General features: G+C 43.1%; 1 protein-coding gene across 7 annotated transcripts in view; it reads left to right on the top strand.

The window, feature by feature from the left end:
- The window catches only part of LOC310792073 (NACHT, LRR and PYD domains-containing protein 3-like), a 56,984-nt gene that overhangs the window by 6,662 nt on the left and 29,934 nt on the right, over window positions 1-20,388 (top strand). For all 7 annotated transcript variants that reach the window (XM_083653774.1, XM_083653776.1, XM_083653775.1 and 4 more), the window contains 3 exons: window positions 17,557-17,635; window positions 17,995-18,223; window positions 18,580-20,335. In XM_083653774.1, the coding sequence (XP_083509900.1) occupies window positions 17,557-17,635; window positions 17,995-18,223; window positions 18,580-20,335 (2,064 nt within the window). The remainder of the gene's footprint in view (window positions 1-17,556; window positions 17,636-17,994; window positions 18,224-18,579; window positions 20,336-20,388) is intronic.

The following is a 20,388-nucleotide window of genomic DNA, read 5'->3' as shown; positions in this document are numbered from 1 at the left end:
CTAGCAGCTAGCTTGTCGGGAAGGGGGTTAATAATTAACGCTTCAAAGTTATGTAAAATCTTGGTGGTGTAAAACACATTTTCAAAGGGCCCCTTGACCTCTCACCTCAAGATATGTGAATGAAAATGTTTGTTTGTTTGTTTATTTATTTAAGAAAAGGGACAATGCACATTAATTAACATGAGCACGTGAGTCCATCATGTAAATGTGCCGGATTTAGCCATACAGGCTAATTTTCATCTGCAGTCCCTGGCAGGTTAATGTTATATGTGAAACATTAACAAACACATGCAATAGTACAGAAGACATAAGTAGACAAAAGCATATAAAAGAAGAAAAGCACAAGCAGATTAATAGCATATAAAAAGAACATGCATGAGCACATATAAAAAAGAACATGCAAGATCACATTAGCATATTCTATACAATACATGCCAGAGCAACAGCACATAAGCACATAAAAACAGACAAAAACATATAAGCACAATTATGCAGCCCCTGGTTTACTTTAAAACACAGACAAAAGCACAGACAAAACTGCATGCCGTACAAAGCAGACAAACAATGACAAACAACGAGAAATGCTATCCTGGAGTATGAATGCATGTTTGATTGTTCAATAGCCAATGTTTTATGGAGTTGGAGAAGGAGTTGAAAGATGTGATGTTTCTCAGTTCTACGGGTATAGTGTTCCAGGTATGTGCTGCTCTGTAGGAGAAGGCTGACTGCCCAAAGCTACTTCTCCTATGTGGAATTTTACAGTCTCCTCTGGTAGAGGCTCTGGTAGATGAATTTTGGATTTGTGAAATGAATTCGTTGAAGGGAGGGGGGGCCAGACCATGAACATTTTTATACACAAATAAAATATCTGCAAATTTGATCATGTTTTCCCAATTTAACACATTCACTGCCAACAGTTTTTTTTTTACTGTAGGTAGCTTCTGCCAAGGTTTTTTTTTGAGGATTCTGGCTCATCTTTCAAGAGCCGAGGATTATTTTCTGCTAGGACTTTGTGAACACAAAATATCTCAAAATAACTAATAGAATGTGTGCTTTCTCTGTCTAAAAGAGTTAGTTTGTAGAGTTAGTAGTTATGTAGGCATTAGCAGTTGAATAGAGCATGGTTTCAGCGTCTGAAAATGAAAGCTGAGAAAAATGCCTTTTTGTGAAATTCGATAGAACAGTCACTTTAACCATTTATTTTTGGCATCAGTAAGACATCAGACATCTAAACAATAGTTCTGAACAGTAATTTCCTCCATAACAGCACCCGCACCCCGCTCTCCTTCAAACTCCTCCCTCCGTGGGTGTGACTCTGGTGGCTTTGCAGCGTTTGTCACAAGCGAGTTTCTGCTGCCTGTCTGTGCTGCCTCCCTCCCTGGCGGCCCCTCGTCGGGCGAGTCTGGATGGGGCTCGCTCGTTTCTTGGGTTTTCGGTTGAGAGCTTTGATGAAGCTTTGTGCGATTCTGGGCTTTATGCTGCGTGTTTCAAAGTGTGTTGCACCCAGTCTATTTTTGGAACCCCCCACCGTTGTGCGCCACCGTTGTGCGCCACCGTTGTGCGCCAGCGCGAAAGCGTTTTCGCCTACAGTATGAGAATGGCTTCCTAACGCTTTTCCCTGCAGTTTTGGCTGGCTTTCTCTAGTCTGGAGAGAACTGTCGCCACTTAGTGGGTCGGTGGAATGGGTTGTACACGTTCGGTGGCTCCCATATTTTTATAGGAGATGTAAAAGGGTTAGATCCACGTCCCACCGTCAATTTTTTTTTTTTTTTTTTGACGAGTTAACTCGTCCACGGCAGTGAACGTGTTAAAAAGTCATATTTAAGATTTTACAGTGGTGATATGTTAGATTTTTTGTCCAGTGTTTTCAGGGCTAGCTTATAAAGTGTTTCTACTGATTTTAAAGTAGTTTTACCTGTCTGTGTCCAACTAGTGAGACAGTAATTCATATGTGAAAAAATCATAGCATTGGTATACAATTTTGAGGCCTCAGTACTCAGATTGTTCCTGATATATTTGAAATTTGCCAGGTTGAATTTGATTCGGTTGGCAACTTTTTTAACTTGTTTTATAAATGTTAGCTGGGAGTCTATTATTATGCCTAGATATTTAAATTCTTGCACGACTGCAAGACTGCTCCCTGCCAACACATCTGGGTCTGGATCTCTGTTTGCAGACTTGGAAAAGAACATACATACAGTTTTGCTTACATTGAGGTGTAGACATGACTCATTTAACCAGTTTGATATATTGACCATTGCAGCTGACAGATCTGCTGCAGCTTGTGCCTTATTTTTTGCATGTAGATATATGATCGTATCGTCAGCATACATCTGACAGGTTACATTAGGTGGACAAACATCAGGGAGGTCATTTACATATAACATAAATAATAATGGACCAAATATTGATCCTTGGGGCACACCCACATCATTATCAACCATTTGAGACGTTGTATGGCCTACACGAACACACTGTTTTCTGTCAGCAAGGTAAGATTTTATCCAATTAATAACATTAGGTGAAAAATTTAAATTTGATAGCTTGGCAATTAAAACATCATGGTTCACCGTATCAAAAGCCTTCTTCAAATCAAGAAAGACAGCCCCCACTACACCTCCCCGATCCAGTTTAGCCCTAACATTTTCCAAAAGAAAACAGTTTGCTGTTTCAGTCGAATGGTGTTTTCGAAACCCAAATTGCATGGGATGTAATGAGAAGGGCGTGGCATTCAAGTGTGATATGATTTGTTCAGAGATCCATTTTTATGCTATTTTTGAGACAGCCAGAAGAATACTGATGGGTCTATAATTAGTGATAGCGGTGTGTTCCCCTGATTTAAACGGGGTCATCCCTATGTTCCCCGGGTCCTATGTTCCCCGGGTCCTATGTTCCCCGTTTTTGTGGGACCGGGGAACATAGAAGCCGCAATGCCGACCTTAGGTTTAGGCGTGGGGGTGGGAGAGGTTAGGTTTTGGGTTAGGGTCTGGGGGAGGTTAGGTTTAGGCATGGGGGGAGGTTAGGTTTGGCGTGGGGGCTGGGAGAGGTTAGTGAAAAACGGGGAACACAGGTGCCGGGGAACATAGGACCCGGGGAACATAGGTACGCTCCCATTTAAACACTGGAGTGATTATTGCACTTTTCCAGGCACGGGAACACGCCTTCCTTGATGGACTGATTAATAATTTTTACGATTGGAGGAATAAGTGCCTCCTTATGGGTTTTAATGAACACTGTGTCCATCCCATAAACATCCCTTGCCCTTGAGCTACGAAGACAGGAAATAATATTTTCAACTTTGGAGTCGGACACTTCTCTAATGGCCCAATTCCACAGCAGCTAGTAGCGCGGTCCCGCTCCGCTCGACTCGACTTTTGGTCTCATCCCACCGTCAAAAACCGGCCCAGCTCGGTTTGATTTTAGGCCGAGTCGTGCTACTTTTGGTCCCTGCCTCGTCGGGGTACTTCGGGCTGGCGAGTAGGTCCCAAATGGTGACGTAAAACTCTGATGGCTACTGATTGGTCAGAGAGAATCGTGTTTACTCTGTCTACTGACTGTCAATGCAATGCTGGCGGCTGCATACCAGTTTAGTGGTCTTACCTTATCTTCTGTTATGTATATTTCCATCAGTATTTTGTGTCGCTGCCTTCACCTCCGGTGAAATAAAATCGTGGCGGGTGTTCAATTGTCTGAGAAAAAAGTCCGCTGCTCGCTCAGGGAGCTCTGTAGCTGAGAGGAGGCTGCAGCGCTCCGCTAGGCCGCAGCGGGTGTTTGGAAGCCCCGGTCTTGCCTGGTGAGGGGCTGCGGGGTAGAGGCTTCACTCTGTTGCGCCTCTCCCGTCCCCGCACAGCACAGCACATGCCTGTGATATCATTCTCTTGGCCGATTGTCACATTTGCCCATGTACACTGTAGGTCATTTAGAGGCACCAGTATTTCATAAACAGTTTAAAAGTTCTGTGGATGGATTTAATTGTAACGTTATGTTATAGCCGAAGGACAGATATGCGGTCGCTATTTTTAGACGACCAGCTGTGGGCGGGGGTGGGTGGGGGCACATGATCCGCGGTGGAAGCAAAACGTCAATAGGGCTGATACGATTAGAGCCGAGTGGTGACGAGCTGTACAGGGCAGTAAAATGTGGTGGAAATGAGCCATAAAAGTGAGAATGGGAGCATCAATATTAAGAGGCGTGACAGAAAGATTTGATCCATGAGAATTCTGAGTCAGAGTATTTATAGAATCAATGAAATGCTATACTTTACCTGTATCATTTGCCATATTTCCCACGATATTTAATTCGATTCGTTTATTGGTTGTATTAGATTTCCCAAGTAATTTCTTTAGATTCTTCCATATTTCTTTGGCGTTTCCCTTAGCTTCACTAATGGTATTAATAAAAAATGTTGCTTTTGCCCTTCTGAGCTCTTTTACAACCCTTTTTCTCAGTGTGGTAAACAAAAGCCTCTCATGTTCCATCTTACTCTTGAGAGCTGTCTTGAGAGCATGGTCCCTTTGCTTCATGAGTAACCGTATTCCCTCACTTAACCATGGTAAATAGTCACTTTGACCTGGTTTGCATTTAATTTTCCTCATAAAGCTGTGTATGGTTGTTTGAAGTTCAGTCATGAAAGAATTACAGTTTTCATACAAAGTTGTATGTACAAGGTGCTCATTCCACTTTATTTCTTTGATTGCATTTTCAAGACTGGCTAGCTGACTATTTGGAATTTTATACTGTTCTGGCTTTTTGTGAGATGATAAATCAAATCTCCTTTTAGTGAGCTTTCTTACAATCAGAATCATATTGTGGTCAGACAATCCTGTAATCAGATTGTAGCACTTCTTTATTCTTTCTGGTCTATGTCTCCTGATGTTAAAAGTGGGGATCTCTTGCTGCACTCTTCAATGTAAAAGTTGTTGTTATTATTATTATTATTATGTTAGGTAGTCACAGTGAATGCTGGGAAACCTATTGTTTTTGTCCAGATTCGTATTCTCATTCACTCATTGTAAATGGCTCTAGCTCAGTGTCTGATTGGTGGAAAGTTGTCAAATTTGGCACAGACATATGGCCCACCCCAGTAAGCCGGTGTCCGTGTAAAAAAAAAAAAAAAAAAAGTTTTCCAACACATAAATGCAGAATTTTTTAGTCATTTGAAATTAATACTAGATTTCTCCAAGTGCGGTCCAGGGACTACCAGAGGTCCTTGAGAGGGTTCTGGGCAGTCCCCATAGCAAATTCATGAATTGTTCAACTTCAGCATTAGCCTATTTCATTTACAAGAAGTTAACACAATTAAGAGTATCTAGAAGAATGATTGCATTGTTGATATAGTTCCACTGTTACATACAGGTAGAAATGGATTTCTGGACAAAAGCACGACAAATAATACAATACAACACAAACATTACATTATATATGTGTCTCTGCTTCTCTCCTCACCACCACCTCCTCCTCTCCACACCACCTCCCAGTAGCCCCTTATCAATGGACATAACAGCCAAGTGACTGAGCCGTTCCTGACCCATTGTGTTTCTGAGCCAAGTATGCAGTCGGCACAAGGCACTGAAAGATATTTCGCAGCTGCAGCTGCTGGATAGTCAAAGCCACCTGAAAGACAGCCTTGAGTGTGGGGAACATATCATCATCCAGGAGGGAAAAGACACTTTGGATAGTAGGGACTGTGTTTTTGCCTTTCCTGGTCAGGAAACACTGTGCGACTACTGCTCCAGCAGTAGTTGGATATTGTAATGTGTAGCAAGGGGTTGCAGCAATTCCGCCAAGAGGAACTGGCCTGAGGCTGGATGACATGCCTGTATGCCTCTCATAAGTTGTTCTCCAACTCCTGAGAACCTGCTCTCAAGCTCTTGCAGCATTCTGTCGAGGACTGGATAGAACAGTCTCTGCCTGAGCTGATCTCCTGAGCTTGTGCCACAAGATGACTCAACTACATACTTGGACATCCTGCCTTTGTCCTGTCATACATCTCCGAGGTGTGATACCCTTTCAGTGTGTCATGCACTGCGCTTTAAAGTTGTACTGCTTCGGCCATGTCAACTTTCTCCTCTTCCACATACGTGTGCAGGCCCTTTGTTACTGAAAGCAGATTTTGGAACATTACTAGCAGGTAGATGGTGGAAAATCGGCAAAGCTTTGACTGCAATCCAAAGGCTAAGGGTGTTGAGATGTTCTGCAGGGTCTTGATCACAGCAGACAGGATTTCCAGGATGGTTTTATCAGACTCAACTTGACACACCCAGCGAGTATTGGACAATTGTCGACCTCCCCTATGTCAAGCTCTTTCTTCAGAGCTTGTAACTTGTCATGATGATGACAAGTGATTTGTTAAAGGATGGGTTTTCCGTGGGGAATATGAATATATATTAAATCTCACGCCCCTAAGGTTTTCGAATCCGTTGAAATTTTTGAAATTGGAGGTTTACTCACAGAGATATCAACCGAAATCCACTCTGTGTGTGGGGGGGGGTGGTGGGGGGGAGGTGCGGGTGCGGGGACTCGAAATACTACATTTCCCACAATGCACTGGGCTCGCGTGGCCTTCGTTTTTATGCCCACCCCTCAGGCATTTGGCTGATATCAAACTCCAGTAGGTGGCGGTAATGCACATATATGTTTGCCAACCGCCATAAAACTCAAAGAAGAAGAAGAAGAAGGCTTCAACATACAAAGAACAAGAAATAAATCGAAAATAAAATTGCCTCCAAATTGCACCAAATGTAAACGGTAGTATATATGTCGGGAGATGTCTTCATAAAATTTTTTTCATGCATTTTAAGGCATTTTCGTAGGAGTTACGCGCATCTGATGTTGTAACTATTTTCTGTAAAAATGTGTAAAAACGGGTACATTGCTCAGCGTTGATTTCGTTACTTCAACCCACCTACTACTAGATGTAAAATTTGACGAGCTTTCCAATGCCGCCAGTCCCGTGTCGATTAGTGCTTCCGTTCCCGAGATAATGGTCTCTTTGCAAGGAACTATGGGAAGCTAATATTAGCTACAGCAGGCTAGGCGGTTGACAAGATGGCTGCGTTTTTGTTTTGGTCAAGGCCTCTGAAGGGGCGTGGAGGACCTCTAGAGGCGGGACCATGGCCAACAACAGTTGTAGTTCATAGGTGCACGACTTCCGCAAGGCGGACTTAGGCCAGATGACGCGAAACGCGTCGGCTGGCCCAAAAAATATGTGAGAGATGCTTGATATCTCTGGCAGTGAATATCCAATTTCAAAAATTTCAACGGATTCGAAAACCTTAGGGGCGTGAGATTTAATATATATTCATATTCCCCACGGAAAACCCATCCTTTAAAGAAAGAGTAGACAATCTCCAGCAGATCAAACAAGTCACATGCTTCAGGGATGAAAAAGGACCAGATTGAGTTTGTGGGCATAGCAATGGACATATATTGCTTCAGGATGCTTTTCTCTAAAGCGAGCTTGGACACCTCCTACTGTCCCACTCATAACAGAGGCACCATCATATGCTTGAGCAATGCATGTGATATGTTGCAATCCATGCTTGACAAGCTGCTCCTCCATCGTGTCAGTGATGGTTTTCGCATCAAACGCATCAAGCTTGCAAAATCCAAGGAATCGCTCCTTTACTGTCTTTTGTGAAGTCACATACTGTACTGAAAACATAGGGCAAGTAGGTCGTATGTGATGGAGCTGTGTATGTTTGTAAAAATGGATGAAATATTCTAAGTAGCTCCATGCACTCCCTGACATTGCTCTGGTTATCACTCACTGTGACCCCGAAAAGCAATACCCTGCTTCCCCAGAAAGGATGTCACCACGGTGCCCCGTCTATGTGCCGACAGCCCGCAATGCTGACAGGCTGCGAATGCAGATCGGCGATAGCCCACAAGCAGAACCAGCTGAGCGAGGCGGCATGCAGCGTGTCGGTGGACCGGCTGGAGATAACCTCTCCCAGTCCCACCCCCCACGCCTAAACCTAACCTCCCCCAGACCCTAAACCTAACCTCTCCCACCCCCACGCCTAAACCTAACCTCTCACGCCTGAACCTAACATCCCCCAGACCCTAAACCTAACCTCTCCCACCCCCCACGCCTAAACCTAACGTTGGCATTGCGGGCTGTCGGCACTGTGGGTGGACCCCGTCACCACCACTATACGTTGAAGATAGTACCTTCATTCTACAATTGCACTGATTTTTGCTACTTGCAGCTGCTCTGTTACGTCACCATGGACTTGAGTAGCATTGAAACTCTTTCAGCACAGCATTGAGGCCTTATGGTGGTATGCTCATGCCCCTTGAAGCAATCTAGGGCTCTTTTCCAGTTATCATACCCTGCACTCATGAGGGCATCCCTTCTCTTAGATGTTTAGGCTTTGCATGTGAAGCACAGTGCAGCATCTCTCTGTAGGCTACAAAGTATTCCACACACTCAAATGTTTCAAACCAGCTCTTTTGGAACGATCGTTTTTGCAGACCAAACTGTAAGCTGTATGACATAATCAGTGATTTATTCTTCTTCTGTGGTGTTTTATGGCAGTTGGCATCCTTTATGTTGCATTACCTACAGCAATGCTGACCGATTTTTTAACCAGAATGCAACTCGGGCAAGTTATCAGATATCTGCACTGATTGCAAAGGGTGGACAAGCTTTTTCATGTGGTGACTTTGTGAAACAGTGTCTGAATGTGGCTGCGGATACTGTGTTCACTCCTGAGATTGCATCCCTGCAAATTGTCATGGCAAATTGTTTACAAAAGATGGACAATAAAGCTGATTTTCAAAGTACCTTGAGGATTTTTCAAGTTGTGAATTAAGTCAAATTTCTCTCTTGATTACAAAGGCGGAAAATACAACTGTTTTTAACTGGGTGTTTACTGATTAAATGTTTAAGCTCCCCGCAAATGCAGATGTTTTTTTAAATATATATAACCAATTGCAAATTATTACAATTACCAAACAGATAAAAAGTAGATTATATTGAAATGTTATTTTAGATTTAGAATTTTAATTTTCTATAAAACACAATACATTTTAATGTAATTCCACAACGTTTATTTTTGGCCCTCGGCCCTCCACCCAGATTGAGTTTTGGCCCTTCATGGGAAAGAATTTGGGCACCCCTGACCTACAGCCTCCTTCTCCCAAAAGAGTCTCACTATCCCCCTTCTTTCTTTGGGCCTCGCACCAATCAGCGATTTATGGCATCATCAGTGCTTTATGACATCATCAGTGCTTTATGATGTCATCTGTAGCAGCGTGAGCTTTTACCCCTCCTGCTGTATGGGCATAGACGGATTATGACTTCACGGGCCCCTGGGCATGCCCCCCTCACGGGCCCCCCCTCACAGCGCAAAAAAAAAAAAAAAAAAAAAAAAAAATTGCCCCCCGACTTTTTTTTAATCCAGAATGCAACTCGGGCAAGTTATCAGATATCTGCACTGATTGCAAAGGGTGGACAGCTTTTTCATGTGGTGACTTTGTGAAACAGTGTCTGAATGTGGCTGCAGATATACTGTGTTCAATCCTGAGATTGCATCCCTGGAAATTGTCATGGCAAATTGTTTACAAAAGATGAACAATAAAGCTGATTTTTTTAAAGTACCTTGAGGATTTTTCAAGTTGTGAATTAAGTCAAATTTCTCTCTTGATTACAAAGGTGGAAAATACAACTGTTTTTAACTGGGTGTTTACTGATTAAATGTTTAAGCTCCCCACAAATGCAGATGTTTTTTTTTAAATATATATAACCAATTGCAAATTATTACAATTAAAAAGTATAAAAAGTAGATTATTTTATTGAAATGTTATTTTAGATTTAGAATGTTAATTTTCTATAAAACACAATACATTTTAATGTAATTCCACAACGTTTATTTTTGGCCCTCGGTCCTCCACCCAGATTGAGTTTTGGCCCTTCATGGGAAAGAATTTGGGCATCCCTGAGCTAGCCTAGGTAAACCCAGCCACCACGTGACCTGCTCTCTCAGTTCCCAGTCACTATCGTCTAGCGAACGGGCCATTCAAATCGATTTCCGCGGCGGTTGAAAGACTCCCGCAGACCCGCAGCCACCCCGCAGCCAATGAGTGACGGCGTGACTGCCAACATCAGTCCTGCCGTGATCGGCCAATCAGAGAGTGCGTCTTTGTCAATGACGTATAACAGCTGCAGCGGCTAGCCATTAGCTTTTGGTCTTTCCAAAGCATAGCTCCCGAGCTAGCTACTAGCTATGGCTATGAACAGCTACAGCTACGTATTGTTGTGTCGCCGTTAAATGCGCTAATGGAGGACCAGATACGCGAGGCTTCTAATCTGGGAATCAAGGCGTTGCAGATCGGTGGGGTGAATGATAAAGACAAGGACATGGACGCTGCAAGCTTGTGTATGCAAGTCCAGAGGCCTTGATGAAGAAAAAGTGGCGAAATATGCTGGCACCGGCTACACGAAAATTAACGTTATTAAATGCTGTAACGTTAACGGTAATTCTCATGTGTATGGTTTATTTAGCCTACTCAATCTCTTCTGAGATTATAACGTTAACCTGTTAGGACGCTGTGAGCTTGTGTATATAAGTCCAGAGAACTTGATGAAAACAAAGTGACAAAATATCCTGGCATCGGGTACACGAAAATTAACGTTATTAAATGCTGTAACGTTAACTGTAATTCTCATGTGTATTGTTTATTTAGCCTACTCAATCTCTCAGCCCATGTTGATGCTGAACCAAATGACCAGTCCGGCTGCAATGGTTGATTTGTGAGGTTAATGGCAGCCAACAGAACTTCATATTGTTTCCATACTGTACTGCATGTTGTACTGTTCATACTCAAATTGTACTTTTTTGAATGGAACTGAATAAAAATGTTTTTGTTTGATACTCTATTCTGTTGTATTGTCATGTGAGAATGAAAACAGCTATATTAATAGTACTTCAAAACAGTGGTTCTCAAAATGTTTCCACATAAGGATCCTTAAACTGAATAATGTGATGCTAGACTGTGCTTGTTTATTTAGCAAAAAAAGTGTAGTTAAAGTTATACATTCATAACTTGTTCTGCAGTCATCAATCAGACAATTCTCCAAAGCAAGTGTTAACTACATTCAGAGTGAGCCAGTTATAAAAACATAACATGTAACACATCACAGCAATACTGTAGCCTACAGTCCAGTGGTATGGTGGGCTGCACTCTCTCGTCCAGCAGCTGCAGATGTCATTATCCACGTTATTGATGATTATTTATAAAAAAATCTCATTGTGTAAATATTTTGTGAACGCACCAATAGTTAGAGAAGGAAACCTCTCTTTGCATTTTATTTTGTTTTTTAATAAAAGTAGGCTACTTGTGATATCTCACGTAGAAAATGCAGATGTGAACAGCTAGGTTAATGACAAATATGGAATATCACCCAAGGAAATACCACGGTTTAATGCCAACAGATAAACCATACAGATTTGTTGTAATTGTGAACACAAATAAGGGATCAAAGACATGGTTTTCAAGTATAACACAATGTACAACTTTTATTCAAAGACAGGATTGAAAAATATAGGTCACTTGTATTCACTTCAGACAAGACACTACGTTAAAGTCTGAAATTTACCTAGATTTGCTATAAGAATTGACATTCAGCTTGTCACCTGATGTCATTATTAATGGCTTAACATCTAGCTAGGTTGCATCTGGAATATGATCTGGATTATGTATAATATACAGCATTTCGGTATATTCCTACCTCTTAACATATAGCTAGCTAGGTTGGATCTGGAATATGATATCAAGGCTTGATACATTTGTAGCCTACTCATACAGCAGTGTGAAGCTCATCTAGCTAGGTTGCACCTGGAATATGATATCAAGCCAGTAATGTCAGGTCTCAGTCGCATTCACGCTAACCTCTTAACGTCTAGCTATAGCTAGGTTACATCTGGATTATGTATAATATACAGTATAATACTACGCTATAGGTCATGACATTCACATTAACGCCTCCAAAAATCTACTGTAGCTAGCTAGCGTTAAATAGGTTTATCTGTAACCACGCTGAAATGTGAGGGCATTAACGTTAATATTTCAATTAGGTCAAACACACCTTACCGTTATGACTGCGGCCGTTTTTGATTAACATTAGCGTTAAGTCCATGATCAAATCTAGCATTTCGGTATATTCAATGTGTGTGTGTGAAAAGGATGTTAGCATGCTAGCATTATTAGCACAGAATGTATACAGTCCATGGTACAACGTTAGGCCTTCAAGTCCTGAGGCGAACAGCACCGGAGGATGAAGTCTGCAGACTGGCTAAGCTCTGGCTGAGCTCTTGCTCATCAGGTTGGCAGCAGCTGACTGAGAAGGGTTTAGAATTAATACCTGAAAGAATAAACAGAGAGGACGTCAGTACAGTAGACACATGTAACAGTATAGATCCCCGTTATGAGGTCTGTTGATCAAAATATCACCTCAAGCTATATCGAAATCGCGTTTTAGTGGACGGGCAGCGATCATCCAAACGGGTTCATAGCTGGTCTGCGGCTAGCTAGTAGCTAGCAACGTAGCCATCGATTAAAACAGCGTTACATTTATGATCTTTTAGTGATGTTGGTAGACACACGTAACAGTATATCCCCGTTATGAGGTCTGTTGATCAAAAGATCACCAAACGCTATATCGAAATCGGGTCTGAGCGGACGGGCAGCGACCATACAAAGGACAGCTTGTACAAGCTGGGGCTTCTCATCACCTGGACACATTTTACGGCGAAATTATCTGATAAACTGGCTGCGCATAACATTACTTATTTGCGGGAGTGCACGGGGGAAGTGGAGATTAATCGTGCAGCACTAGTACATTAGGTTATAAGTACATACCTCAGTCAGACTCTGGCAAATCCGACATGATTCGCTATCCTGTTGGTGTAGTTTCACACCAACCCTCTCCAGGCGTAGAAATACCCCCTTCTCGAGTGGTTTGCAGCTGCCCAACTTGCCTTTAGAACGAAGGTTTCTCACAACCTGCAACCTGTGGTTGCTAGCAGTAGCCTAGTGAGTTAGCTAGGTGGAGTTAGCTCGAGCGCTAACAACAAAGGTCGCAGAGCGATGACGCCATCTGCTGCACTGCGCATGTGCTCTGTGCACAAAGCTGGTTGGATGAAGGTTGCGTAATGGAGCGGTCTATCGGGGGGGGCCCAACAACCGCAGGAAATCGTTTAGCACAGGCGGGGGACCAGACCATAGTGACTGAGAACAGGTCTGAGAGCAGGTCACGTGGGGGATGGGTTTACCCAGGCTATCCCTGAGCTAGAGTCTCTTCACAGGCCGCCTGCGAAGTGAGCTCAGGGGCCCATAAGCTAGAGTCTCAGCTGCGAAGTGAGCTCAGGGGGCCCATAAGCTAGAGTCTCAGCTGCGAAGTGAGCTCAGGGGCCCATAAGCTAGAGTCTCAGCTGCAAAGTGAGCTCAGGGGCCCATAAGCTAGAGTCTCAGCTGCAAAGTGAGCTCAGGGGCCCATAAGCTAGAGTCTCAGCTGCAAAGTGAGCTCAGGGGCCCCATCAGTTAGAGTCTCTTCTCTGTGCAGCCGCCCCCTATTCTCCAGCCTAGTGGTACTGCCTCGCTCGATTTTTTTTTTTTAATATGATATTTTTATATCGTAAAACATAGGTTATATACCCGCTATGCCTATTTCTGGACTTTTTAACCATAATAACCTCTGAAAAGCGCAATAACAACACAAGAAAGACTACTATTCAAAATCAAATAAAACATTTATTTCACAGCAGCAGATTAAGGCATTAATAGAGCTGAGCTTTGCATTACGTGAAATGCGGGACCTGTCTGGAGCACTCTGAACATATATGTCTATATGAAAAGTCATAGAATAAACAATTATTCAAAAATCGACAAAAAAATAAACAAAATAATAGCCAGTCAGTGCCAGGTTCATTAAATTAAATAAATAAAGTGATCAGATGTGTTGTCTCCATCTTTTGTGCTCATGGCATGCTGTGTGCTTGGGTGCAGCTGATTTCTCTCTCTCAATTTCTGAGACTCTCTCTCTCTCTCTCTCTCTCTCTCTCTCTCTCTTTTAATCACATCATGATCACTACAACATGCAGTGAGGTTCAAATTTAATAAATAGCTACATCTCTGACACCTTGTGACAACCAAAGCACAGCTAATAGCGCTTCCCTGCCAATTCTGAAACAACAGAGCTATGTTTATAGGGGGTAGCCTATATCAACTTAAACTGATCAAATTTGATGAAGACTGCAGAAACAGCAGCCAAAACATGTCAGGTACAAACATTGCCTAACTGGCCTTTATAGATTAACTATTCTATCATTTTTTTTTTTTTAAGTCAGAAAATTGAACTGAGGGGGCAAAGCCCCCTTTCGCCCCCTCGTGGCGCCGGGCCCGAGTGCCTCGGCCGCTGTGTCCGAGTACTTTAGCCTTTTGTGCTCGGAAGCTTCATCCACTGCAGCCTCCCATAGTACATTTAGCTCCAGGATATACAGATGTTTCTGCGAGGTTGACCACAAGATCAGATCTCAGGGGGAAAGCAGAGCTTCTGGTCTAGGCATGGGCTGTGTCCAGTAGATCAGATTCCTTTTTGCAGATGAATTCTTTGGGAATTGTAATGCTGGTATGGATGTTGGATGGATCCCCCAAACCCCATAGTTATACTATAACTACACTCCTTAAACCCCGTAGTTATACTATAACTACACTCCTTAAACCCCATAGTTATACTATAAATACACTCCTTATACCCCGTAGTTATACTATAACTACACTCCTGGTACCCGTAGTTATACTATAAGTACAGATCTTGTTACCCTCTAGTTAAAGTATTAATTCACTCCTTATACCCCGTAGTTATACTATAACTACACTCCTGGTACCCGTAGTTATACTATAAGTATAGATCTTGTTACCCTCTAGTTAAAGTATTAATTCACTCCTTATACCCCGTAGTTATACTAGAACTACACTCCTGGTACCCCGTTGTTATACTATAACTACATGCTTATTTGCTGGCTGTATTCTAAAGCGTTACCTAGTTATCTGATAAGTTATGTGTCGACTAATAGTGCTGTTCTTCATGCTAATACAAAGTTGAAATATTGGCACCATGGTTGATTCCGTTGTGCAGTTAAGTGACCTGTCTGATGGGGCACAGGATCTGCTATTACAACGGAGATCTTTTCTCTCTACACATCTTGCTAGTACGCAAGTAACGAGATCAGTGTTTGATTAGTAACTGTAATGTGATTACTGCACTTAGGGACAGTAGTGCCTTACACTACTCGTCACCGACAAAAGTAATGTGATTACAGTAACGCGTTACCCCCAACACTGCTTGGGACAGACTTGTTTTGCAACAAGTGAGGATGTGACTTAAGCCACTTTCAGACATGAACTCCGGGTCAGGCTCAGGGTTGCTTCCCCTGAGCCTGACCCGGGCAATATGTGAAGTGTACCCTTTCAGACATGAGGCATGTTGCTTTCACACATGTGGAGCACCTCCAGGTGTAAAGTAGAGAGGTGGGGGTGGGGGGAGTTGGGGCATGATGACACAATGGGGCGTTGTGAAAACTGAGCACACAGTTCCACTTCATGCATGGAAGACAGCAGTCTAGGCTACAGCCTTAATGGAACAAAGTGAATCGCATTGACATTCAACAAACTAGTACGACATGCAGAGTCTGATAACAAGTTGCTAAAAATACATAATGGGCGATAACTGCCCGCTAACATTCGAGCATATAATCGTTTGCGCATAACGCTAATTAATTAAACAACCCTATAGCTCAGTCATGCCCAGATCCATCGATTTCCTCAAGTCTCAAAGAAAAAAGTGCTGCAAAGAAGTAAAAGCAATAACTTATTACTAACGGATCGACTCATTACGGGTTAAAATTGACATTTCGAAAGCAGCAGATATTCTTCCAGTTTATCTCTGTTCTGTATCTTTCGGATCACACACACAAAAAACATTGCACCTGCATTTACTTTATTTAATTGCCATTATTGCGAAGGTTGTACCCGGAAGTTTCCGTTTTATACTGACTGACTTGACACTCCTTGGAATTTGTGTTGACATTTTGCGGTCCTGCTGCAAACGCTGTATAATAGACGTGAAATCAAAGGCATGAACGCAACTAGATCCAGATATCCCACCTAGCGATGTCCAATACTGGGAAGCAGGATGACCCTTACATCCAAAATGCTTTATTATTTTATATTTTGAAGGTGGTGTGCTGCGCGTCGTGCGCGAAGCTTTGCAGAGCAAAGCCAGCGTTTCAATACAGCCTGTTGGCTGACACACGGAGCAGGTTCAAGCTTCATTTAGAAAAACTGCAACTGCGTGATGTTTGCTCACTCGCTCATTCCCATCAACTATTTATATAATAATAATCTGTCACGCTGCCTGTCTCTCTCTGGTTCCCCCGCCTCCTCCCACTCGTTTAGCTCAGCTACTACAGCACTGGAGGGCAGGGGGATCGACTCGCCCCTGATACTAGGCTAGGATGTCGTATCAGAGCCGGGTCGTAGGAGGGTCTTGGGAGCACGCATAGCTCTCCAAATTGTGTTCATACATGCACCGCCACCCGGGTCCCCTCAAGGTAACTGCAGAGTTCCAAGGCATGTCTGAAAGCGACTTTAGTGTCGCTGGAGTAAGGCAGAGGGGACATGATGGATAATCTCCAAACCATTGGTTTAGGTCCTTGGGAGTAGGACGTGCATCGTATGTGGTTCTGATTATGAAGCTAAGACTGCTTCCTTCCATAATACCAAAATTCCCTCCAGGCAAGGTTTCGATGCTCCACTAGTCCTGCTCAGCCTGTGAGACCGACATTGCGCATCGCTCTGCCTACTCTTGCAGCCGGTGTGAGTTACAGATCTACTCGCCCTGCCAGATATGTTTGGGGTCCCGCGACTACAGATGACATCACGGCTTCACGCATTGTGATTGGCTGTATGTTGGGCACATGGGCTTAACATGCCCAAAATGTCCGACAGCTTTAGATTGGCTAGCAGCTAAGCTACTGATGTTATCAAACATTTGGGCATGTTAATCCATTAAAAGTATTAATCATACAAACAAATACAGCTTAAAAATACACTTTATGCTCCATCACTTTATGCTTGTAACTGCATGCAACATTGTGTACACCAGTGGTTCCTAAACTTAGGGTCGCGACCCTAAGTGGGGTCGCCTGAAATAAAAAACAACAACATACACCACACACAATTTAATATTATTTAAGATGATTAGGGTCACTTGCGATTTTTTAGTTTTGAGTTTAAAGTTATAAATAAGCTATTATGTAATATAAGTTATTTCAGTTTTGTTCTCTTGGGTGACACCTATGGCGGTGGGTGGTAATTGCAGGTGAGATCCAAACAGTGTAATGTCACATAATGTCACTATACTGTATACTGCAAAGGCTTCATCCAAATGGACATAGCCTCAAACTTTAAATCAGGACATTGCCCACATACTCAATTATATATATAGATTATGACCCTTGACCTAATATCTGATGCCTTCCTCCCCCCCAGAGTTGACCAGGAGATGTCAGAGGTTCCCAGTGGGCAGTCTGATCAGGAGCATCAAACAGACCTGGACTCCATATTTATGGTATGTAAATTTACAACAATGTGGTGACCCACATCGAGACACTAGGAGAGACATTCACCAAAGGAGGCTTGTGCCTTTAAGAGCGGGGGGTTAATGTTACCGAACTTCCGGTTCCGGGTTAAGTTGTTATGTCTGGTTGCTAACCGCGGTGAATGTAAACATTTTATGTGGAGAGAAGTAAACTACCTCGACCAACCTACGTCTACTGTCTCACTGTTTCCTAACTCCCACAACAACACCTTTTACTTCACCAAATGCAAAACAGAGTTTTTAGACCAACATGTCTAAACACAATTGTTTTGATGTTGTGTTCCACAAGTCTATTATGAAAGTTAGATTTTTATGTTATGCTGTTGCAGCTTCTTGAGGAGAACATCGTCACCTTTGTGAAGAAAGAGCTGAAGACGTTCCAGAGGGCTCTGAGTGCAGATTCCCCAGAATGCTTAGAGAGTCAGAGGGAGGATGAAGAGGTGGTGGACGGTGATGAGGAAGAGCAGAGGAGGAGCAGCAGAGAGGCTTTTCTAGACATCACACTGCTCTTCCTGAGGAGAATGAAGCAGGAGGAGCTGGCTGACTGTCTGCAGAGCAGTAAGAAGCTTTGAACATGTTTGACTTTCTTTCTGCAGCTGTAAATACAGACATGTCTAAAACAAGATTGGAAGGTCAATGAGCAAAATCGCCCATGAATAATCTGGTCGAATGATGTGGTGTCATGCTGCACATGATAATAGAAACATGAAAAAAGAGAAAACCACACCACAACAGTTGCCTTTCACTTTGAGCGAGAAACACGTTGATATTGTGCATCGAGCTGCCCACACATTCACCATTTGTCCATTGAGCTGAATAGATGCCATGAGCTGCAGTTTTATAAACATTTACCAGGATACTATCACATTTACTGTAACATTCACTCATTGATGTTATTTTGTTATTTCATTCAGAAACTCCTGCTGCCATTTGCCAACGTAAACACAAATCTAACCTGAAGGAGAGGTTTCAGTGTTTGTTTGAAGGCATTGCAAAAGCAGGAAACCCAACAGTTCTGAACCAGATCTACACAGAGCATTACCTCACAGAGGGAGGGAGTGGAGAGGTCAATGATGAACATGAGGTCAGACAGATTGAAACAGCATCCAGGAAACCAGCAAGACCAGAAGCACCAATCAAATGTGAAGACGTCTTTAGGGATAAACCATTCAAAACATTGATGACAAAGGGAGTGGCTGGCATTGGGAAAACAGTCTTAACACAAAAGTTCACTCTGGACTGGGCTGAAGACCAAGCCAATCAAGATATACAGTTCATATTTCCATTCACATTCCGAGAGCTGAATCTGCTGAAAGAGAAAAGGCTCAGCTTGGTGGAACTTCTTCATCACTTCTTTCCTGAGACCAAAGAAGCAGGAATCTGCAGGTTTGACAGGATCCACACTGTGTTCATCTTTGATGGTCTGGATGAGTGTCGACTTCCTCTAGACTTCCAGAACAACAAGATCCTGACTGATGTCACAGAGTCAACCTCAGTGGACGTGCTGCTCACAAACCTCATCAAGGGGAGACTGCTTCCCCTTGCTCGCATCTGGATGACCACACGACCTGCAGCAGCCAATCAGATCCCTCCTGAGTGTGTTGACATGGTGACAGAGGTGAGAGGCTTCACTGACCAACAGAAGGAAGAGTACTTCAGAAAGAGTTTCAGAGATGAAGAGCAGGCAAGCAGAATCATCTCCCACATCAAGACTTCACGAAGCCTCCACATCATGTGCCACATCCCCGTCTTCTGCTGGATCACTGCTACAGTTCTGGACGATGTGTTAAGAACAGATGAAAGAGGAAACCTGCCCAAGACCCTGACTGAGATGTACATCCACTTCCTGGTGGTTCAGTCCAAACAAGGGAATGTCAAGTATCGTGGGAGAGCTGCTACAGATCCACTCTGGAATACAGAGACCATAAACATGATGATCTCTCTGGGAAAACTGGCTTTTGAGCAGCTGGAGAAGGGCAACCTAATCTTCTATGAAGCTGACCTGACAGAGTGTGGCATTGACATCACAGCAGCCTCAGTGTACTCCGGAGTGTTCACACAGATCTTTAAAGAGGAGCGTGGGCTGTACCAGGACAAGGTGTTCTGCTTTGTCCATCTGAGCATTCAGGAGTTTCTGGCTGCTCTTTATATCTTTCTGAGATTCATCAACATTGGTGTTGATTTACTGAGTGTAGAACCGTTGTGTTATGCATCTTATATAAAACACCTCTACCAGGACACTGTGGACAAGGCCTTAAAGAGTCCTAATGGACACATGGACTTGTTCCTCCGTTTTCTCCTGGGACTTTCACTGGAGACCAATCAGACTCTTCTGCAGATGCAGCCAAGAAGTAGCACACAGACCAATCAGGAAACAGCCCAGTACATCAAGGAGAAAATCAGAGAGAATCTATCTCCAGAGAGAAGCATCAATCTGTTCCACTGTCTGAATGAGCTGAATGACCATTCTCTAGTGGAGGAGATCCAACAGTACCTGGCATCAGGAAGTCTCTCTAAAGAAAAACTCTCCCCTGGTCAGTGGTCAGCTCTGGTCTTCATCTTACTGTCATCAGAAGAAGAACTGGACGTGTTTGACCTGAAGAAATACTCTGCTTCAGAGGAGGCTCTTCTGAGGCTGCTGCCAGTGGTCAAAACCTCCAATAAATCTGTGTAAGTACCTGGATAATTGGATAGAAATATGTGAAATGATATTTTATACAGGA

This window comes from Poromitra crassiceps (assembly GCF_964638095.1).
Source record: "Poromitra crassiceps genome assembly, chromosome: 17".
NCBI classification, from domain to species: domain Eukaryota; kingdom Metazoa; phylum Chordata; class Actinopteri; order Beryciformes; family Melamphaidae; genus Poromitra; species Poromitra crassiceps.
Note: the sequence above shows the minus strand (reverse complement) of the source record. Positions and strands in the feature narration are given on the sequence as shown.